We start from the raw sequence: 20,840 nt of genomic DNA, 5'->3' as shown, positions 1-20,840 counted from the left end.
GCCATCTTGTGGCTGGCTCGGCCCCCCCCGCTGCAGCAACTTTGTGCCAGTCCTTTTGAGGTTGTGCCTGGCATGCTGTGTCAGAATTCCAAAGATGCCCATAGGCTCAAACAGTTTGGGATCCCCTGCTGCATATCACTACAGTTGTGTGTCCAGGATTGCCAAAGTTGAAGCCTATCGAAGCCACAACTTCTCATTCAGGGACATCTCTTTAATGAGCAATCTGGCACTAAAGAATAATGGGGAAGAGGTGGCAAAGTTCACCAAACCACCAAAACACCTGTTGTCTGCCCTTTTCAGCAGCCTAGAAACTGGGATCAATTTTTAAGTATCAATAGTAATTGAGTGTTTGATTAATTTGTTTCTGTTAAGTGAGCAATTAAGGTTCAATACCACAATCCATTTTTCACATCTGGCCTCAATCCCCACTGACCTCATCTCAACCCACCACATGCTCCTTTTATCTTATCCTCTCCTGATCTCTGGTTGTCATAATCCTATCATAGCTAGACAAATAAACCTGTGTGTTTGGGTTTTGGATCCGGATTGTCATTATCAGCAGTAGGAAGTATGCTAAAATGAAAGTCATTTGGGTTTTCCTCTTCCCTTGATTCTTCGTTCGAATGAAACTATACCATGTTCCAAGTAACTACAAAAGCCTCTACTCAGTCACTGTGAACATTTTAAAATCATGTTTTCCCCCTTTTATTCTTCTCTGAAGCCTAAACAAAAATCAACTGAAGCCTTTTCCCCCTTGACAGTTGGCACTACAAAGCTGTCACAGCTACCCTACTCTTCCAAATACACCTAAACTGCCAGCAATTTCAACACCAAAACTTCAGAGAGGATTAAGTCATTTTCTTCACACAATCCTCTTTAATTTTTTTTCTGTGAAGGTGGGGCATTCGCAACAGTAAGAGACATATTGCAGATCAACTGCCTTGGAGAATGCTCACTTAGAAACACAGGCAATTTGGCCTCTCAACACATCAAAGTCATTTACTTCAACAGCTCTCTGAACAGTTAATGTTTTCTAGTCACTATTTTACTTTTAAGTACACTAAAATTAAATGAAATGACTATCAGCCACAAAAGAAAGAAAAATGCAACATTTTCTCAGATTACATAAGAGTACACATAATTTTCATGATGCTTGTAAGCAGAAATATCTTTGCTTATCCTTAAAGTTTTTTTATTCGTTTGTAGTAAAAACATTACCTTTTCATTTTGTTTTTAACAAGGAACAAAATGGTCGTTGGTAACACTACTTTCTTTTTCTTCTTCTTCCTTAATTAATAGAACTTTCATTTGTCAATAATGCTAGCTTTTATTTTATTTTTTGGCAATAAGTTTTTATTTCAACATTCACAAAATAGAATGCATAAACAGAAATGTCAGTCTAATATTTGCATTATAACTAAAGGCACTTCAGGCTATTGCATTGTTTAAAAATAAACAATGTTTTATTTGTTTGTGCGATTTAATGTGAAGACAAGCAATTAAATAAATAAACCAAAAATAACAGTAAAAATAAAAATCAAGAGAAAGTAGTAATAATGATATTAAAATAAACAAAATAATAAAAAAATTATATACCATATATAGCTGCATGGTTATATTCATATTTTCCTTTTATATAAGTTATCTAGTTTCTCAATTCCTCCCTAAAATCCAGTCCAATTTATAATCTATATAACTTGAAAGCTTGGCTGTTTTAACAATATTCATATCCTTATGTTGCCATTCAGTTATTGACAGAGTTTATCAACTCCAATATTTAGCTCAAAGTATCCTGTTGTTGACAAATATCTAAACAGTGTAGCTTTACATTTATCTATATTTTTAAATTTATCTATATTTTTATCTATATTTTTGAATTTATCTATATTTTTATCAACAATTCCTAATAGATACATCTCGGGGGGTTTCTCAAATCTCAAATTTACTATGATCAAGATTTCTTTATGTATGGTAAATGTGTCTTGTCCTCCTGAGTCTCTAACTTGTCTTTTAAAAGGTCAGAAGTTAAGGAGGGCTAAAGTGTCAATATTCTTTTTAAATAATTCTGAAAAAAATAATGTCTTGGGGAAGAATAGTTAACATTTCTGTTGGTTCAAATGTATTGTGGTAGAAATCCAGAAATATTCCAGATATCTTGCAGATCTCTCTAGTGTCTTGCTTTGCCCAAGAGACAACTTGTGTTTTACACTAATCTGTGATCCTCACCTTCGGCTGGGCAGGCAATGGTCCACTCTTGTCAGCACTACATAACTGACCATCATTTTTATGCTGTTGGACATATATGGGCCACTAAAAATGCCTCATTTACTAGTAATGGCTGTCACATTTAGAAAATCATTTAAGCAATTTAAAACCTTTCAGTTAATTGATCAATTAATCTGTTTTTAATTAATACTAATAATATACAAAAACAACACATGGCAGCCACTGACCTAGAAGAGTCATTTTTTCCCCAAACACTGGAAAGAATGTCTCTGCCAGGTGCCTCTTTTGAAACATTTGCCTATCCTCCAAAATAAAGTTTCCTTTTGCTTCCAAAACAATTGTTTTTATTCAAATTTACAGAGTTGTTATTGGTATGTGTATTATCAATACAGTCTTTGGTAGAAGTTGTTGTAGCACAAACATAGCTTGTGATGGAAAAACGTTCAAGCATGTCCTCCCAGCTTTCCCCTTTAAGATGGATCCTGCAACTTAAAGGGGGAATGGCTGGCTGGTTCCAGGTAGAGCCTCCATGTAGATCAGTGGTTCTCAACCTTCCTAATGCCGCGACCGTTTAGTATAGTTCCTCATGTTGTGGTGACCCCCAACCCTAACATTTATCCATTTTACAGATGGAGAACACTGATGCAGAGAGTCTTAGGCGACCTCTGTGAAAGGGTTGTTCGACCCCGAAAGGGGTCGCGACCCCCAGATTGAGAACCACGGATGTAGACACACTGCCTGAAGTCAGTTCTGAGGGGGATGAAGCTAAGTTCCATTTTTCTCTCCTCTCCCTTTTAGCCCTTTAAGAGGCTTTGAAGGCAGGGTTGGTTCACAGATAAGCCACAGTGATCCTTTAACCATAGTCAACTGTGAAGGGAGACAGGTGAGTTACTCAAAAGGAGGCATGTATGATTGTCATCAGCTTGGTGTTTCTGCAGCAACACAATAAGGTGAAGCAATGGGGGCTTGGAACAGCAGGAAGAAGTGCAGGAGAAGAGCCGCATGGAGGCCATCCCCATCTGTCTTTGTACCACTTGTTGCTACTTCTACAACAGGGGTGCTCTTTCACTCCTCTATGTAAATTGTTCCAGGATCAAGCTCAGATAACAAGAAGGTCATTGTGTACCAATTAAAAAAATGAGAGTATGCAGAACAGAGAATAAGGCTATTTAAAACTGGTTTACACAAATTCTCTTTTACTTGTGAGCAATCCCAACTATACCTGCATAGATATTGTCATACAAACAGGAAATCACAGGCACAGCTAGAAGAAATTACTTCCAGTTACCCATGACTTTTCATTTCACAAGATGGAACGGATCCTGCAAAACACCAGTGGAAAGAATTGATGGACTTCCCCCATCTTCCCCTCCTCCTAGACCCCTTTCCAACTCCAGAAAAGTTTATAGTCAGGACTGAGGGACTCAAGTATATAATAGCTGTACTGATTGGACTGCTGTAGTAGCAGTGGCGTAGCCACCAGGGGATGAGGGGGTGCGCGATGCATCGGGCACATGCCTGAAGGGGGCGCCAAAACCTCAAAAATGCATTTTTAAAAATATTTTAGTGTTTTTACTTTGTCGGCCATCAGGTGGCTCAATTTTTAGATTAGCAGCATCAAAAATTCAGGTTATCATCAGGTGACACTTCTGATGATATCAGCTAGGTTTGGTGAAGTTTGGTTCAGGGGATCCAAAGGTATGGACCTCCAAAAGGGGTGCCCCCATTCCCCATTGTTTCCAATGGGAGCTAATAGTAGATGGGGCTTCCCTTTGAGGGTCCATAACTTTGGACCCCCTAAACCAAACTTCAATAAACCTGGGTGGTATCATCAGGATAGTCTCTTGCTGATACCAGCCAGGTTTTGTGAAGTTTGGTTTAGGAGGTCCAAAGTTATGGACCCCCAAAGGGGCTGCCCCATCCCCCACTGTTTCCAATGGGAGCTAATAGTAGATAGGGCTTCCCTTTGAAGATCCATAACTTTGGACCCCCTGAACCAAACTTCACTAAACCTGGGTGGTATCATCAGGATAGTCTCCTGAAAGTAGCCTGAAATTTTGGTACTGCTGACTTAAACATTGCTCCCCTGACAGGCACACTCAAATTTTCCCCAGATTCTGGTCCCTTCTGAGTGGATTTAAAGGGAAAATCTCGGCTCCCTAGATTTAAAAAAATTGAAAGTATTGTCGAAGGCTTCCACAGATGGATTCAACTGGTTGTTGTGGGTGTTCTGGCCGTGTGTCGGTGGTCTGGTAGATCTTGTTCCTAATGTTTTGCCTGCATCTGTGGCTGGCATCTTCAGAGGCGTATCACAGAGAGGAGTCTGTAATAAGAGAAGTCTGGACACAGTGTATAACGGACTTCTCTCTGTGATACACCTCTGAAGATGCCATCCACAGTTGAAGGTGAAACATTAGAAACAAGATCTACCAGACCACAGTCACGAAGCCTGGAAAACACACAACAACCAACACTGAAAGTGATGCTGTTTGTGGGGTGGGCGGGGAATCTACCCTGAAACAGCATCATTTTCAATGTTGTTTAAACTAGGGAGCCTAGATTCTCCCTTTAAAGTGGATTTAAAAGAAGAATCTGGTCTCTCTACTCTAAACAACATTAAAAGTGATGCTGTTTCAGGGTGGATTCCTCCACCCCACCCCACCCCAAACAGCATCACTTTCAATGTTTTTTCAACTAGGGGGCCCAGATTTGTCAGTTGGGGCATGTGTTCAGATTTGTGAGTTGGGGCATGTTCTATAATGTGATTGTGACTTTGAGATGACATGGTGCAAAAATTGTTGTTTGGTCATAGTGGGGGAGGGCGGCTTTTGGTCATGAGGCCGTTCACACCAGGGGGGAGGGGTGTGTGAAAACTCAGATTTAGCACCGGGCTCCATTTCCCCTAGCTACACCTCTGTGTAGTAGAGAGGGGGAAAGGGAGAAGCTTGCCCTTTTTCCTTCATTTCAACAGCCTGACCTTCGCGGCTATTAGTGCATTGAAGTCCTCCAACCACATCCATCAGTATACATTTCTGGAGGTAGAAAAGGCTCCAGGGAAAAGCAGAATGTGGAGAAGATCCACGATCTTTGACTCCATACAATGTGGGATCCAACCCACTAAATCTGTCCACTCTTGTCATAGCTGTATCAAAAGCACTAACAGTCACTTGTCTGAAGTAATTAGACTGGAATAAATTCTGAAAAACTGATAAAATTTTACTGCGTCTCGAGTTTAAAAAAGTAACAAATAAATTAGAGAAGGGGGGAAAAACTCTACAAACAGCAAAATACATCTATCTATCTATCATGAATGATGGCTGGAAAGAGGAGCTCTTGACTGGGAAAACAGAGTGCCTAAATTTTGGCATTAGGTATTTCCTACATATATTTTTAAAAGCCAACAACATCTTCTGAGCGTCATCTGTTGTATGTCAAATCTTTAATGGAAAAATGTTATTTTTGGACATCAAGTAGTAATAAAATTCATGTAGATTGTGAGGGCAAAGATGCATCTCTGCCACTCAAATTGTCTGATATCATCAACTCTCTTAAAAACCTGTCAATTCTTCAGATTTCCAAGTTCAAAATAGGCTATTTTTCTGCCATTACACATTTTGTATTTCATCTCTCTCATGTTACATTTGTAGCAGGAGAGCAGTCTACACAGGACAATAACTTGACATTTGCCAAAATTGCCTCTCATTCACTAGACTCTGACATTAAAGTGCTTCTGAGCAAGTAAATAACGGAAATTGTGTTAATGACTTATTTCAATAGCAATGATTCCAAGTAATTGCATGAGTTTAGCTACAGAAAACTGCTACATTACCTACTTATTTTAAAATGTTGGTAAAATGCTAATGTACAAAAAAAATTGCTGAGTTTACTTTGGAAAATTGCTCCTATAGCAATCAGAAAAACTATATGTGAGATCACATCGCTAAAATGTATATACTACATAACAGCATCCTTCCCAATACTCAAGCAACATTAATTCCACAGAGCTGATTGCTGTGTTTATGTCCCATGGGAACATGAGAGTTCAGATTTGCTTTTATTAAAAGAGAAACAATTTTTGCCTAATATTTCTGACATAGACTCAACAATTGATGAATAATACAAATTCCGCCTGTTTGACTACGACAATTCAGACCATAACATAAAAGTATAATAAAATGGAAAAATTAAATGTTCATCTTTGAGTGAATAGAACAGGTATAATGAAATAATGCAACGACCTAAGAGCTGAGATTCTCAAACTTTCTGCAACGGAAACATAGCTTTTCACTGCTGATCCTAATGACAAACCCATACAACAGCTATGTCCTTTCCCTGTTGTTCTTTACTATTATTACTATTAATTAATTAATTAATTATTTGTGCAGACACCTACCCAAAAGTCTTCCACAACTCATAATCTACAGATAATTTAAGTAAAATATTTAGACTTCATACACCAGTGACAGGCTGGCCTCTCTACCATCATGGAAAGAGGGAATGGTGGGAATGAAGAGATCACACAACCATTTTGGGGGGAAAATGAAGGTCTGAAGGCACCACAGTTAGGCCTTCTTAAAAAGGCCAAGAAGGGCAAAATCTCATGCTGTCAAGTGTGACAGATCCAGGAAGTATTATGTAATTCAAAAAATACAGACCGGAAGATGCTGAAACAGTCACCAAAGACATTTATTTCTGTACAGGGTTCAACCTGATTACAAACAAATAGAAGTGTGCATCAGCAGCTAATGTGTATATGCAATGCTGGTAGATGTGGTCTGCCTGGAAGCAAATTTTGCTGCTTCTGCAAATCTGCAGACAGAAATGTCAGTGAGCACAAACATTTTTATATATTCATCAGATCAGATTCTTATATAAAAGTATATGAAAACGGGTGGCAGATTTGGATGACCAAAAACAGTTCCTAAGCCAAACACATGACTTTACTGTTATTCTTCTATTGTAAGACTAGCCCCAAAGTCCATTTTAATCTTAAATAAAATGAGCTTTAGAAGGGGGGGCAGAGGGCTGGTTGGGAATCTGTCACCCCACCCTTCTCTCCTCCAGGAGTCTGCCTCCATAGCAGCATGCACCCAAGGCAAACTTACCAGAGGGTGCCAGACTCCGTCATCTAGGTGTGTTCTCCTTGTTGTTTGGGTTGGAGGGAGATTAATGGGGAAATGGGGAGGCGGGTGCCAGAGCTGGTGAGACAGCAGCAGGCCCGGCTTGGGATGCGGGTTGGGAAAGGAGGAGGGAGCGAGAGGGCTTTTGCATGGCTGGTGAGGCGGATGAGTTGGGTGACAGGGTCGGGAGGAGAGTGGCAGGCCTGTTTTAGTGTGGGAGAGGGCAGAGGGGTGAAGTAGGAGGGTTTGTGGAGGTAGTTTGGGAGAGGGAGGATGTGGGAGGGCTTTTTTCTGGGAGAGGGTGGGGTGGAGTGATGACGGGAGGAACTGGGAGGGCTTTTGCCGGGCAGGCATGGAGGGCGGCCTGCTGCTATTGCGCTGGCACCTGTCATGGCCAACTGACTCCTCGGTTGAAGGGGAAAGTGGGAGGGGGATTGGCTGGCCTTCAACCAGTGGGCAAGCAGACAGTTCTGCTCACTTATTGGCTGAGGATTCACCGTCGCAACAATTTACATGCTACCAAATTATATGGGGTAAGAAGATATGCAATACAAACAGTACTGCATAACCTACATTCAGACTGTGATCCCAAAAACACTTATCTGACAGTAAGCCATATTAAATAAAATGAGTAGAATTGATTAGACTAGCTGATGATCTACCACTAACAATCACACAATCATCATACAAGATGGTGCAAAGTATAGTCCATTTATAATCTATGTTTAGACCTGCAGCACCAAAATTATTGTATGTATGGAGATTTATTTTGTTGAAGCAATAGGCTGTAACGTTAATCAGATAGGAGGACGACTGGGTGGCAACATCTGTCCCCCCACTGATTGCCAAGGTTGATTTGGCTGATCTGGCTGGCTAAGCAGGTGTCTCTTCCCTCCCTCACCACTCCGTGTGTGCGCCTCCCAAAGCTGTACGCTCAGTGGAAAAGGATGACCATCCAAGATAGAAAGAGTGTATAATTCTTTGGTCAAGGGTCTACCAAAATTATTTTATATGCAAAAGTTTGTGTCTCACTGCAGACACATATTCTCTGTGTGTGTGTGTGTGTGTGTGTGTGTGTGTGTGTGTGTGTGTGTGTGTGTGTGTGTGTGTGTGTCACACCCACACACAGTTATATCTGGACCAATCTCATTCTGTCACTTTCTTTTGCCATTTCCTCCCATCCTTCTTTGTGGGAAGCTTTGAAAAACTTTTTAAAAATCTTTTGAAATTGTGTCACTGTCCCAATTCACCATTCAGGGGAACTTCCCTCAAGGTTGTTTTAATTTCTCTTGCTTGTTTTGACATTTGAAGTGTACTATAGATGGGGTCAAAGCATAGACAAATGGGACAGAGATCTCTATACACCCATAAACTCAAATTATGTTTGTGCACAGCCCCAGTTCCCATCAGGCCAAGCAAAGAAGGGAGGTGGGATTTAGATGTTCACTCAAAGACACTCATCTTGCTAATAAAAATTTGTTCCCCCTACTATTTCCAGTTTAAAAGGAGAAATGGGTTTAAAATGGCACATCTGTTTCCTTTTAGCATGATTTTGGTCAGCAAAACTGAGCAGAGGTTGAAGAGTGAACTCTCCTTAACCCTTCCTGCATGATCTCAGTTTGAATTGGGGCTGTACTTTTTGCAATGTGCTTTTTACAGAAATGCATGATGTTTGTGATATCTGTTTGTACCTTCAGATGAACTGTGAGAGCTCATCAGGAGAGCAAAGTTATAATCGTATAGGATTCCCTTCTTATATAATGATCTCCTCTCCCCTGACTTGGCATACCATAAGATACTGTCCACTGATGTAGAAGCTGTTACCAAATAATTAAAGATGCAGATTCATGGCCTTTATGATTTGCCTCCCATCATCTGGAGGACTACACCACTCAGTATAGCTGGTCACGTGGGGGGACAGAGAATCACTCCTTACATCTCTTCCCTTGAGCCCGCTCCGCCAGGGGCAGCCTGCGGCAGGTTCCTGCCAGCTAAGGAAAGTGGGGCACGAGGCAAGGGCATGGGGGAGCAGGGGCGGATGGATCAGCTGTTGCCCCAGGTGCCATTCCCCCCTCTCCCTGCCTCTGCTGCCTGATATTACCAAGCCATGCTTTTCCTTAGTGGCTAATTCATTAAATAAGTTTATGAAATGTGGATTCCACCCCCAGCCCCTTGGTAGCTCTGCCTCCAGTTGTACACACAAACAAATAACTGTATTGTATACAAAAAAAGGAAATAAAAACACAAAAAACCTACACTAAGCACCTAAGAACTGATTTTCTCAGAAACACACGTATCCACACACACAAACCAAGCTGGCACACATATAAAAGGCAGAAGAGAATAAATTGGGAGGTTTAAGGGAAATCCCTAGTTTCTCAGGATCAAGGATCTGAGGAATCATTTGCTGGGTCTGGGGATCCTTCTTTCATGGACAGAAGGACTGGAAGGGTAGATGGGAGTTTGACCAATCTGATTTTGGTTTAAAGTTTACTGCTGTCAAACTGTGACAGGAAAAATTGGGGAAAATATTCTGATTAGGCTATTGTGAGCCGAATCTGCATAGGCACAAGGAACCTGGTTGAGGTAACAGGATTAAGTTGAAGTAAGTTAGATCTACATGGACACAAAAATCTAGATATGGCCACATATCTCCTGAAACAGGATGAAGAGCAAATTAATGACAAGTGCCCTCTTGATTGAGTGAAAACCAGGAAGAAGAGGAGCTGGCAGTTAGTTAATGAAACAGCATCATTCTTAGGCTGGGCAGGCACCTCTGGGTCAGGATACTGCGTGATGTCTCCAGTGTTGAAAAATCTTTTGTTATTGAAAAGTATATGACACAGAGCTGAGGGAGACTGCACTTTTTCTGCTTCCTTTTTCTGTGTCCTGATCCAAAAGTTAATTGTAAAGCCTGTATAAATAGGTCAAAAGTGTTTGTATATTGATTTATAAATACCTTTTTTTAAGTAGGTCACCATACCATTGTGGGTCACCAAACTAAAAAGGTTGGGAACTACTGCCTTACACCACATGCTTTACACTGAAAAAATAATAATAATAAACATGTACATACTCAGAAAGTCTTAATTTGATTGATACTGTATTATTATCTTACATTTTATTGCCTTTCATCCAAGAATCAGAGTGGTACTTAAAGGATTCCCAGATCTCCTCCCATCTAGCTATTGACCAATCTCTGTGTCTATGAGACCTCTGCATTTTATATATACTGATTTTCTGGTTATCTGCCAAGAGGATTATAATGACTTCAAGAGAGGCATCACTGATTACTTCTGCCCCCTTTTCAGCATATTCCCCTCCCTCTGGCCTAGCATAATAAAAAAGGGAATACGCCAATCACTCAGGATTAATTCTTACAAGCCAATGTGCCAATATGGGGTTTGCAAACTTGCACAGCCAGTTCCAAGCACCTTTGCAACGTGATAACCCGTCTCCATGAAAAAGCATCAGAATCTGGCTCCAGCTTCACTGGCATCTGGCATTTAAGCATCTTGAGAAATTTCTCTGGATACCCAGCACCATTTGTACTGAACTAATAAGAGTTATAGAGTTACCTATGGCTTTGCCCCATTGCCAATCATATCAAACTTTTACAAGAAGTTAAAGCAGTACCTTAAGAATGATGGTGAGACATTAGACAACTAAACAGTATTAAGATACTAGGTAAGCTGTAAATGAATACAACATACATTCGCTCACTGGTACATATATCTAATCTACCAGCACCCTTTAATAATCTGTAGCTTCCTAAAATATTAATGAATATCCTGATTCCACATTGCAAGCAGGAATGATGCTTATTTCCCACTCAGTCAAAATGCAAATCAAAGCTATAAGCTTTATGTGCTTTGCTGCAAAAAAGGACGATGTGATTTTTATGCATCAATAAAGACTCTTCTATTCTATATCTCTTGAATTGATTTTATTTTTAGAAATGTGTATAAAGGCACAGTAATGCTACTATTAAAATCTGTGTTCCATCAGCCAGTTTAACAATATTGTCCTATAAGAAAAAGTTCTCAGCCATGTCAAACCACTTGAATAAATTTTGACTAATAGATGTATGCTGATCTGGATAGTCCAGGCCAGCTTGATCTTGTCAAATCTCAGAAGTCTAGCAGAGTTGACAATGGAAAATATTTGGATGGGAGACCTCTAAGAAATACCAGGGTGATGGAGTGGAGGCAGGCAATGGCAAACTACCTCTGAATGACTCTTGTCTTGAAAAGCCCACCACAGGTCACCATAAATAACATCTGACTTGACTCAACTCAGCCCCTCACACACAACAACTATTGTGTAATATTCTCATTCAATTTATAAAGCAATATAAAAATAAATATTTGTATCTTCATATCTTATTCACATTTTTACTGACAGATGTTTTTACGATGGTTTATTTCATTTTCCTACTTCCACATGTGGATCCACTGAACAGTGGCTGCAATTCAAAGAACTGTGCATAATGGCACATTCATGTATAGGACATTTTACATTCAGGTTGCCCTAGAAGCTGCTTGAGATATACAAGGCTCTTGGCTACCTGTAGAGAAACCCTTTCTGAAAATCAAGAAGCAGAGGACTTTCTAACAATTATTCAACAACCATAAAACAGAAAAAACACCATCAAGTTGTGTGTAATTTTTAATGGCAATTATTCTCAGAACTATACCTAAATAACCCTCAGTTTAGAAAGGTGTAACAATGCTTAAATGCACATTGCTGGTTCATCACTGAGACACGGTTATAGGATCATACAATTTACATATCACTCATGCTTATAGAACCCTGCCAATGGGATTAAGTAAAATTGGCCAAGATAATGTCTGGGAGCATCAGAATTTATATGCAAAAGCGGTTTCAGCTGATCAAGCTCTACTGCATGATTAGCAGCTTTTTTCTCTCTTACTGTATGGACCCTTGCCAGGAAACCTCTTACTGACATTGCTTACTTGATTTTCATTTATGGGAATCTTGTGAGTTGTTAGCTCTACTGTTGACAGTGAAAATCAAATCTTTGCCACCTGAATGGGACTGGAAGCAGTAGCACACCACCACAGAACGGCACCCAGGGACATGCTCAGAGTGCCTCAGGCTCAATCAGGGCTAGCAAGCAGTGTGACCTCCCTCCCTCCCTCCTGGATCTCTCCTTGGCTTGCCAGTGGAGGGCTTCACAGAGTGCTGCTCACCTGCAACATTCCTCACTGCCATTGGCCACTGCTCCTCCCCCAATCAGGGGTGCCAGCTACAGCAGCACCCCCAGCAGCAGGTCTTGCCTCCTTCTCCAGCTGGAGAAGCATGGGTTCAACGGGGCACATGCCTTTGGAAAGTTGCCCTGAAAGTTTGAGCAGGGAGAAGCCTGTGAGAGGTCTGGCAGCACACCCCGGGGAGAAGTGTGTGCTTCATCCCAGCCCCAAGGCAAAGACAGGGCAGTCAGGGCTGACACGCAACTCCTCAACAGCCCCCACCTGTCTCTCCTGCTTTCAGAATGTTATCTAGGGTGGCAGGGGGAGTTCAGCTGGGGACTATGCTTGGAGGGGAGAAGGGGAAGGGGCCAGAATGCACTCCTAGATGACCCAGACTAATGATGCCTGGGTCAAATGTCCCCCCACTCCTCTAACCATGCATACCTAGTTAAGTAATGCATCATGTTGTACCTAGTTAAGGAACACAAAGGACGTGGCCTGTCCTCAAGAAGTGGAGCCATCACAACTTGCAGTACCCTGCTATGAGGAGAGGACTCACTCAAATCTTCCTCCCTCTTAGATGCTAAAGGTGCTGATGGCTTCTTGCACATACAACAACCAAAGGGCCATCAGTATGATTCTGCCTCTCCTTGGTCTCATACGCTATATCCACTAAATGGAGCAATAAAGCATGTTTAAAAGCAGGACCTGCATGACTGAACCCCACATGGCCAGTACGTGATTCCCTTTTCGCTGCAGCATCATAAACTTACATGACTGCAGCTAAAACTACAGAAAAACCTCATTCTGTAAATATCTTAATAAAAACTGCACAGGTCATCAAGACCCCACACTGCTGAAGAAACATATGCGAATGAGAAGAATGACCAATTCACTTTCACCAGTCTATACTTCATTCAATAATAATCCTTAAAAACAGTTATGGAGATTTCCCAACTCTACTAAATTATTAATGAACCTGTTCTGATCACAGTAAAGAAAAGCTACACAGAAGGCACACGAAACAGGTCTCACAAGGCTTGTACAGCTCCTTGTAAGCATAAAAATCAAACTTAAGGCAAAGTAAACACTGCCCAGGTTTGGCAGAAGAACAGATATAAACATTGCCTCCAGCAAGTTTTGCTAATCTGATCAGCAAAAAGCAAAGCAGTATATATTAACTGCCTGCTTATATAGGAAGTGAGCTGGAAAGGGTGAAGTGTGCAACGCTTCAAGGAATTAATATAGCTACGCAGTAAAAGGATCATTAAGAGCTAGCTACTGTTATAGATTTCAACAGCTTCAAAATAATAGAACTTTCTTACCATATCCACAGTAAAGTCTAAGTCAGTGAAATGTCTATGGTATATCCTTCTCTTTCAAACTAATCTTGCAGATCTGAACCTTACATTGAAATTAGTGGAAATGCTAGAAGGAATAATATAAAACAGATCCAATCTGAATTAACAGATAATACTTATCAGCTCCAGAATAATTACAGCTGTTAGAATTGTGTGTCTATTATATATCTACAGTGGCAAACACTGATGGAATCTAACTCCTTAACAAAAAACGTATTTTTTTTAAAAGTAGATCGTTCTGAGGAAGAAGAGGCACATAAATTCATATTAAATAATTTTTAAAAGACAGATCAAAATTTGATCTTAAACATTAAAAAGAACTATGAGTTCAACATGCAAGGTTTGCATTGGCTTATTTAAATAAAACTGGCACGTGTTACTTATTTGGATTGCCTTCAAGAAACAAAAATCCTCTTTATACCATTTATACTGGCACTTTGCTGCTCTGGTGTTTTAAACCTTTCCTCTGGTTCAGTCTAGCCAAAGAAGCTGCTATCTTCACCAAGGAATAGAACACTGACTGCAAGCATGTGAGGGTGACAATGGTTCATTATACGGGTTAACATGATATCATCAGCTTACAAGAGAAATGCTGTATCTCTTACAGGCAGTGAATTCTAAACTTGAATATTGACCTTAGACCGCAGGATTCCAGTGATGCTTAAAATATATAGCACCAGTAAAGACTTCTGATCCAGAAGAAATACTGGAAGCACAAGCATTGTACCCCATTCCTTTCTACATAAACACTGTGGTGCTTACCCAGGATAAAGACACTAAAAATACTTTTTGAAAGCAGAACAAGTGAAAAAAACTCTAATAGCAGTTCAAACAAAATTGAAAAAGTCTTAATTCAGTATCTTCCTCTTTTTTAAAAAACAACCTCGCTTTTGCCCCTCTAGAAGCAGTTAAAAGAATGACCACATTGGCCTTTGTCTCAATCCTGCACAGATGACTGTAACAAAAAAAACTGTGACATTTTAAATGCTGAAGGCAGAGGATCAGATTGCCACCTACAGGTGTATTTAGCTGTTCTTTTCTCTTCCCATTCCAGGAACTGAATGAAGGGGGACTGGGTGGGGGCAGGGGAGAACAGAATTTTTTTCAGTATAAGAATTACAACACACTTTTTTACCTTTTATGCATACAGAACACAACAACAAGTGGCTCAAACAACACTTACCAATACTAGGGGAAAAAAGTAAATTATCATTTCCCAAAAAGACCAATGACAAACTGGCTTATTCACACATACATGTATGTCACTGGATGCCTCTGCACCTCATGACTCACAAATAAGTGTATGAACTGCTTCTTCAGAGAAGCACTGCATTTGCAGTGATGTCAGCTGTCAAGTTAGCTTCCTCTGTGGAGCTCGCTTTGTTTTGAACTTGCTGACACTGCAATGAGTAAATGATGAACAGGCAGTGCCATCTCACCCACAGTCTGTGGCTTATAGAATCAAAAGTTATACAAATGAGTTCACACCAATAGAATTCACAGGACAGACAGCCTTGCTATAGTTTATATTTCGTGAGCCAAAATCTAACGAGGCTGATTTTTAAATAGAAGAAAATATATTACTCCATGTTCTGAGAAATCTCTCAATAACCTCTCAGAAATTAACTAGTATCCCACCACACTGTATCACAGTAATAATAAAAGTGTTTACCTGACAGGACTGGTGCTAGCCTCATTATGTCCGATAGTCTGCTGTTAACTGGTTCATAAGGTGACTCTTCAAGCAAGTCATTTCCTAGAGATAATGAAAAACAGGAGGTTCTTCTTTTATCTGTCTATTATGTATTGAAACCAGAATACGTCCAGAAATTCTAGCCTGCTATTGTCTACATGCACATCCCATCAGTCACCTGCTGACTGTTCTCCCAATTTGATCACATTCTCCTTTCCAAAATATGGACCATTTCTTGCCTCCTTGTGCTCTCTTTGAGACTCTACCAGAAGCCTCTTTGTGCCCCTCTGTTAGCCTTGTGGATGACGGAAACCACCATACCAAACGCTCAACAGTTTGATCACCTCAGAATTATTACTCAGTGGAGGATCTTTTCAGACTGGTTCTGGAGGGTTTTCCGGGCTGTGTGGCCGTGGTCCGGTGGATTTTGTTCCACCTCTGAAGATGCCAGCCACAGATGCAGGCGAAATGTTAGGAACAAAATCCACCAGACCGTGGCCACACAGCCCGGAAAACCCTCCAGAACCAGTTGAATCTGGATGTGAAAACCTTCGACAATACATTGATCTTTTCAGACTTTCAACACAACTACTTATGCTACACTAGATGACATGACAATGTGGTTTGTTTACAAATCTTAACTCTTTCTGTTCTCAAAAGTTTATTAGTGGGAGCTTTCTGAGATGTGCTTCTTCTGAGTAACTGAGTAACTCTTCTTTGACACCCCCTAACATGAAATTAAAATGAAAATGTGAACACTATCTGTAGCTAACTTGCCTGCATGCGCAATTATGGGGAAGAAAAGGTACAAGGGGAAAAAAATGCCCTGTATACTCACAATTAAAACTTATTTTGCATTTAGCTGCAATAAGAACAGCCAACAAAACCTGAATGCCTTGAAAGTAACAATTCTGTGACAAAGAGTGATAGGAAACAATATCCAGCTAAAAATATCCAGTAATAAGCATAATTTAGGGTTAAAGCTACAGCAAATAAATCCAGAGTCATTAAATTATTCACTGTTGTCATTCAATAAATATCAATTTCAATTAAGCTCCACAGGCATGAAAGCATCAAAGTAGATACTATAAAGCATCAAGATCACAAGGACAACAGTACAGTGCTCTTAATTCTTAATCAACCAAAGTCAGAGTTCAAACTTGTATTAGCAGTCCTGTTGTAGCAGGAATTGATGGATGTTTTGGCAAGTTCCCTGCTCCAACACTGGACTATGTTGTTCTCTCATGGCCCTTAAACGTTATCTAAAGTACAAGAAAGAACTTTTCTCACAAAATATCTTTCCTCTTGGAAAGGAAAGCTCCTGGAAAGGAAAGCACACATGGAAAGGAAGCTACTTTTAAGTACAGACCCTGCAGGACAGTTAGAAAACAACTCCAGTTTGACAGAGTGGTCGAGGAGCAACCCCTGAAGTTAGATCTCCTTAACAAATGTTTAAAATCCTTCCTGGGCCAAGGGGGTGAGGAAAAGCAGCACCTAACAGAGAGTTTTGTAGATTTTGCACTTGTTAATACCCTACTCTTTTGACTTCAGTTTACAAAGGTCAACTGAGTCCCCCTGGAGGAAATCTTTTATTCTGCACTTCCGAACAACAGGCGGATGCAGCAGCAACAACTGCTCATGCTGGGCTACATGACAAAATGGTCCTTCGTTCCCAGCTGAAGAGCACAAGGGGAATCTGAAAGTAACCTGAGGGGGGTAAATGTTAGCCAGAGGAAAATCCCTTCTTAATAGTGGGAAACGAGGACTGTTTTGCAACGTACCCTGTAAGCTTTGGTACATGCTCCAGTAAATACGAAGGCAGTTTTTCTCCTTCTTCATGCCTCTCTTGCAGCGGCAGTTGTAGAGGGATTTCTGCTTGAGAGCCTCCATGGCGCTTTTGCACTCGTCCTTGGCCTCCAGGCCTGTCGCTCGACTGAAGTTGCTCTCTTTGCCGGCTACACATTGCCTCAGTGTCCTGTATTTCGTGCTGCAGCTCTGCTCCTTGAGACACTGGTCGCTGGCTTTCACACAGTCCAGACGGTCCCCACCAAGCAGCCCGCTCACTTCTGCAGACAAGAGCACCTCTACAATGCAAAGAAAGCAAAAGAGATCAGGGAAGGTCCCTGGGAGGCTGCGAGGATAGAGGCATTCAGTCTAAAAAGAGCAAGAATAGCTGTGGAATGAAAACAAGTCCAGAGGCAAAGACAAGCACAAGCTTTACTCTAGCTCCTTTTCTGGAGGAGTTCCTGAACAGCAAAGCATCCTTCAAGCAGCTGAATAATCAAGAGCTCCAAGCTCTCTTCCTAACCAAAAAAAAATCTCAGTAATCAATAATGTAGCTAGCTTCCTCCACCGGCACCCCTTCATCACCATTTCTGCTCCCCATCATACTAGCCACAGAGTTTGGGAAGATAACTGAGTTGTGCTCCCAGGATGCTCTTCCATAGGAGTTTGCAGAGAAGTAACTACTTTTAGCTAAAGGCAAGCCTGCTTGGCTGACTTGTTAGAAAAATACCACAGATGTTAACTCGCACAGCAAAAGATTTATTCCTTTCCTGCCTCAACTAAATACACCTCTCCTCTGTGCACTTAAAAGAACAGCGGTGGGCTCAATACCTGCCCTCAGTTTCCACCAAGGCTTTGCGGTGATTTCAGTTTACATTCACAAACGGCCAGATGAAAACAGTCTCCCCTCTGACTGATGCACTCCAATCGCTTCACACTCCACCAGCCTCCTCTGAAAGGCTATGCTTAACGCATCTTCCTCTCGAAAGGTAAAAACTGACAGCTTTTGTTCCCAGACTTCTCTCCAACCACTAAGATTTCTTTGCAGAAGTGAAAGGTAATTGTAGCCAATGTGCTTCTTTATTTCCTTTCCTGCTGACAAGAACAAGCAGGTGTGTGTACACACACAAATATCATGTCTATTGTCAAAACCAGCCCAGATTTGAGAGACCCATTCGGAGGATCGTCGCTTAGCAAAGAAACAATGTGTTTCTCTTACAGAAGCAGATCCCGACATCCACTACTGTTCAGTTGCCAGAGATGAGCAATTATCAGAAAGTTTCCCTGCCAACTTGCTAAAATCCAGTTCAACGTAGTGGACAGTACCTTTGTGAGCTTTACCTGGGTACCGTTCAAGGAAAAGGATGTGAGGCAAAAAACTATAGGCAACTTCATTGTTCTCGCTTAAAAGAGCAAGGTGGCAATCACCAAATATAAGAGTCCCCAAGCCAGCACTAGGCTTTATGGAGCCATGCACACAGCTTTGGTACCCAGACACTTACCCATTAGGGGCAAAACGAAGTAGAAGGTGGCAAGAGACATCTTTCTGTTCCGCAGCTCGTTCCCCTGAGCGAGCTTCCGTTTGCCACTGCAAAAGACGATCAGCATCCAGATATTCCAAACCAGCCGGATTCCAAAGCCCCCAAGTTCATATCCATTGAATTTCCAAGAAAATGCCCTCCCCACCCTCCTCTCTCTTCAGTCCATGGGGAGTACCAAAGCGACTGCTCTATCCAAAAGCAGAAGAAAAAGACGAAGATTTCTCACTTAGATCTCACATCCCAGCATCCTAGAAAACAGAAGCGTGGATTTCTCAAAGAGTGGAGCGGGAGAGAGGGAGACTCACACTGGGAGCGCGCGAGTGTGACACAGAGCAGGAGCTTCGTCTGCCTCTTTGGTGGGCAGCACTTTTTTTTCCCTCCGGGGAGGGACTCCAAAGAAAGACGCCCGGGGCGGGGGGGGGGGGGGGGAGAGAACAAAATATCCAGGCGCTCGTCCCCCGTCCCGCTGCCACCACTCAAGACTGCTTCGGGAAACCCGCTTTCTTCCTCCCTTACAGGCGCCTCCAAGTCATCGCGGAGTCTGTCAGGCTGCGGGCTACCCCGCCTGGCTCCCGCCCGTGCTTTTCCTACGCCCAAGTCCGCAAGCTTGGCGGGTTTGTTTCTAATGAGCTTTGCCTCCGCTCATTCATCGGGGCGGGAAAGGGGACAGAGGAAGGCTGAGGCTGGTGAACCCTCCAAGATGCCTTTTGTGCGGCTGTCCGGGCTCTCGGTTGAGCTCGCCGTGCCCCCTCTGTTGGAGGAGGAGGCGCACGCAGCGAACAGACGGCGCTATTGATCCCGGGGATGGGCAGGCTCCAGCAGGTGCACGTCCCTGCCGGAGACCACCCCCACCCAACCACTCTGCAAAAAGGCCGGGCGCACAGCCGGGTTCCTTCCAAAAAGTTGTGGACCCTTGCACGGCTCCTCCCGTCCTGTTTTCAGAAACCCGAAAACTAGAAGCAGCGCGCTCTGGAATCCAGAGCAATATGCCCGCAATGGGAGATATGGGGGGGGGGGGAGGGGGGAGGCTTTGCTACTGATGCAACTAAACAGAAATGTGGCCCGGAAACGACTGGGACCAATTTCCTACCCCAGCGCCGGGACTGTGAGTTTGGGGATTAGCCAACGCGAATCTCCGCTCTGCAAAGCTGATTCGTCTCGCTCGCCGGACCGATACACGGGACCACATAGAGCAGAAAAGCATCCTGCGAAAGCATGGCAGCAGCAAGGGACCACCTCCCGAGGAGCTCCTCCTCTAGGCGTCGGGGTTCTGGAAAGAACTTTCTGGTGTCCATCTAGGCCCCCGTGCGTTCCCATACTGCGTGGGGAATCGAGGCCTCAAACAAAGGGAGGGGGGGTCGTTTGCAGGAGAAGGCATCAAAGCGTTGTGGGACTTCCCTCGCAGCCCGGGGCCTTTAGGAAATGACTCGCCTCGGCCAAAAGAAATGCATCAGTGCGCACTTTGCAACAGAGCTATTAGTTCTTCATAAGGGTGAAATCCTACCTGCTCTGATTTATTATCGCTGCTAGTGACCCACCCGTTATTGCTTTTGTGTTTTGCACCACCCAATGCAGAAAATGCCACGTCATTAATTTTTTCGCTTCTGGGGAAAAAGAGATGCTGCAAGGTGTTAGAGAAAGCTAAGTCCAGTAAAGTGTAGAGGAAAATGCAACTTAAAGGTTGCTGACCAACAGCTGCGCTTTAGAGGAACAGAACATTTAAATTTCATTTTAGTCAGTAAGTGAAGATTTCAAGAGAATGTTACCAGTGAATGGTACTACAAAAAGAAGGTCTGTTATGTGCTTGACTTGTACCCATGTAAAATGTGCAGAATTTTCTGTAACAGAGCTCTTGAGATGTGTGCACAGACAATTAAGTTCTGATCCAGGTACAGATACATCAC

The 20,840-nt window shown here is 42.1% G+C and overlaps 1 protein-coding gene across 1 annotated transcript in view; it reads right to left on the bottom strand.

Moving 5' to 3' along the window:
* GFRA1 (GDNF family receptor alpha 1) overlaps nt 1–19,695 on the bottom strand; it is a 258,054-nt gene extending 238,359 nt beyond the window's left edge. Inside the window, exons 1-3 of the mRNA XM_048506187.1 lie at nt 18,898–19,695; nt 17,392–17,694; nt 15,590–15,673 (exon numbers count right to left, since the gene is read on the bottom strand). Coding sequence (XP_048362144.1) covers nt 15,590–15,673; nt 17,392–17,694; nt 18,898–19,003 — 493 coding nt within the window. The 5' untranslated portion in view covers nt 19,004–19,695. The remainder of the gene's footprint in view (nt 1–15,589; nt 15,674–17,391; nt 17,695–18,897) is intronic.
* Between the last annotated feature and the right edge of the window lie 1,145 nt (nt 19,696–20,840).

The sequence above is a fragment of the Sphaerodactylus townsendi genome, linkage group LG08 (assembly GCF_021028975.2).
Source record: "Sphaerodactylus townsendi isolate TG3544 linkage group LG08, MPM_Stown_v2.3, whole genome shotgun sequence".
Taxonomy (NCBI): Eukaryota; Metazoa; Chordata; class Lepidosauria; order Squamata; family Sphaerodactylidae; genus Sphaerodactylus; species Sphaerodactylus townsendi.
The sequence above is the reverse complement of the archived record's forward strand: the minus strand, read 5'-3'. Positions and strand labels throughout refer to the sequence as shown.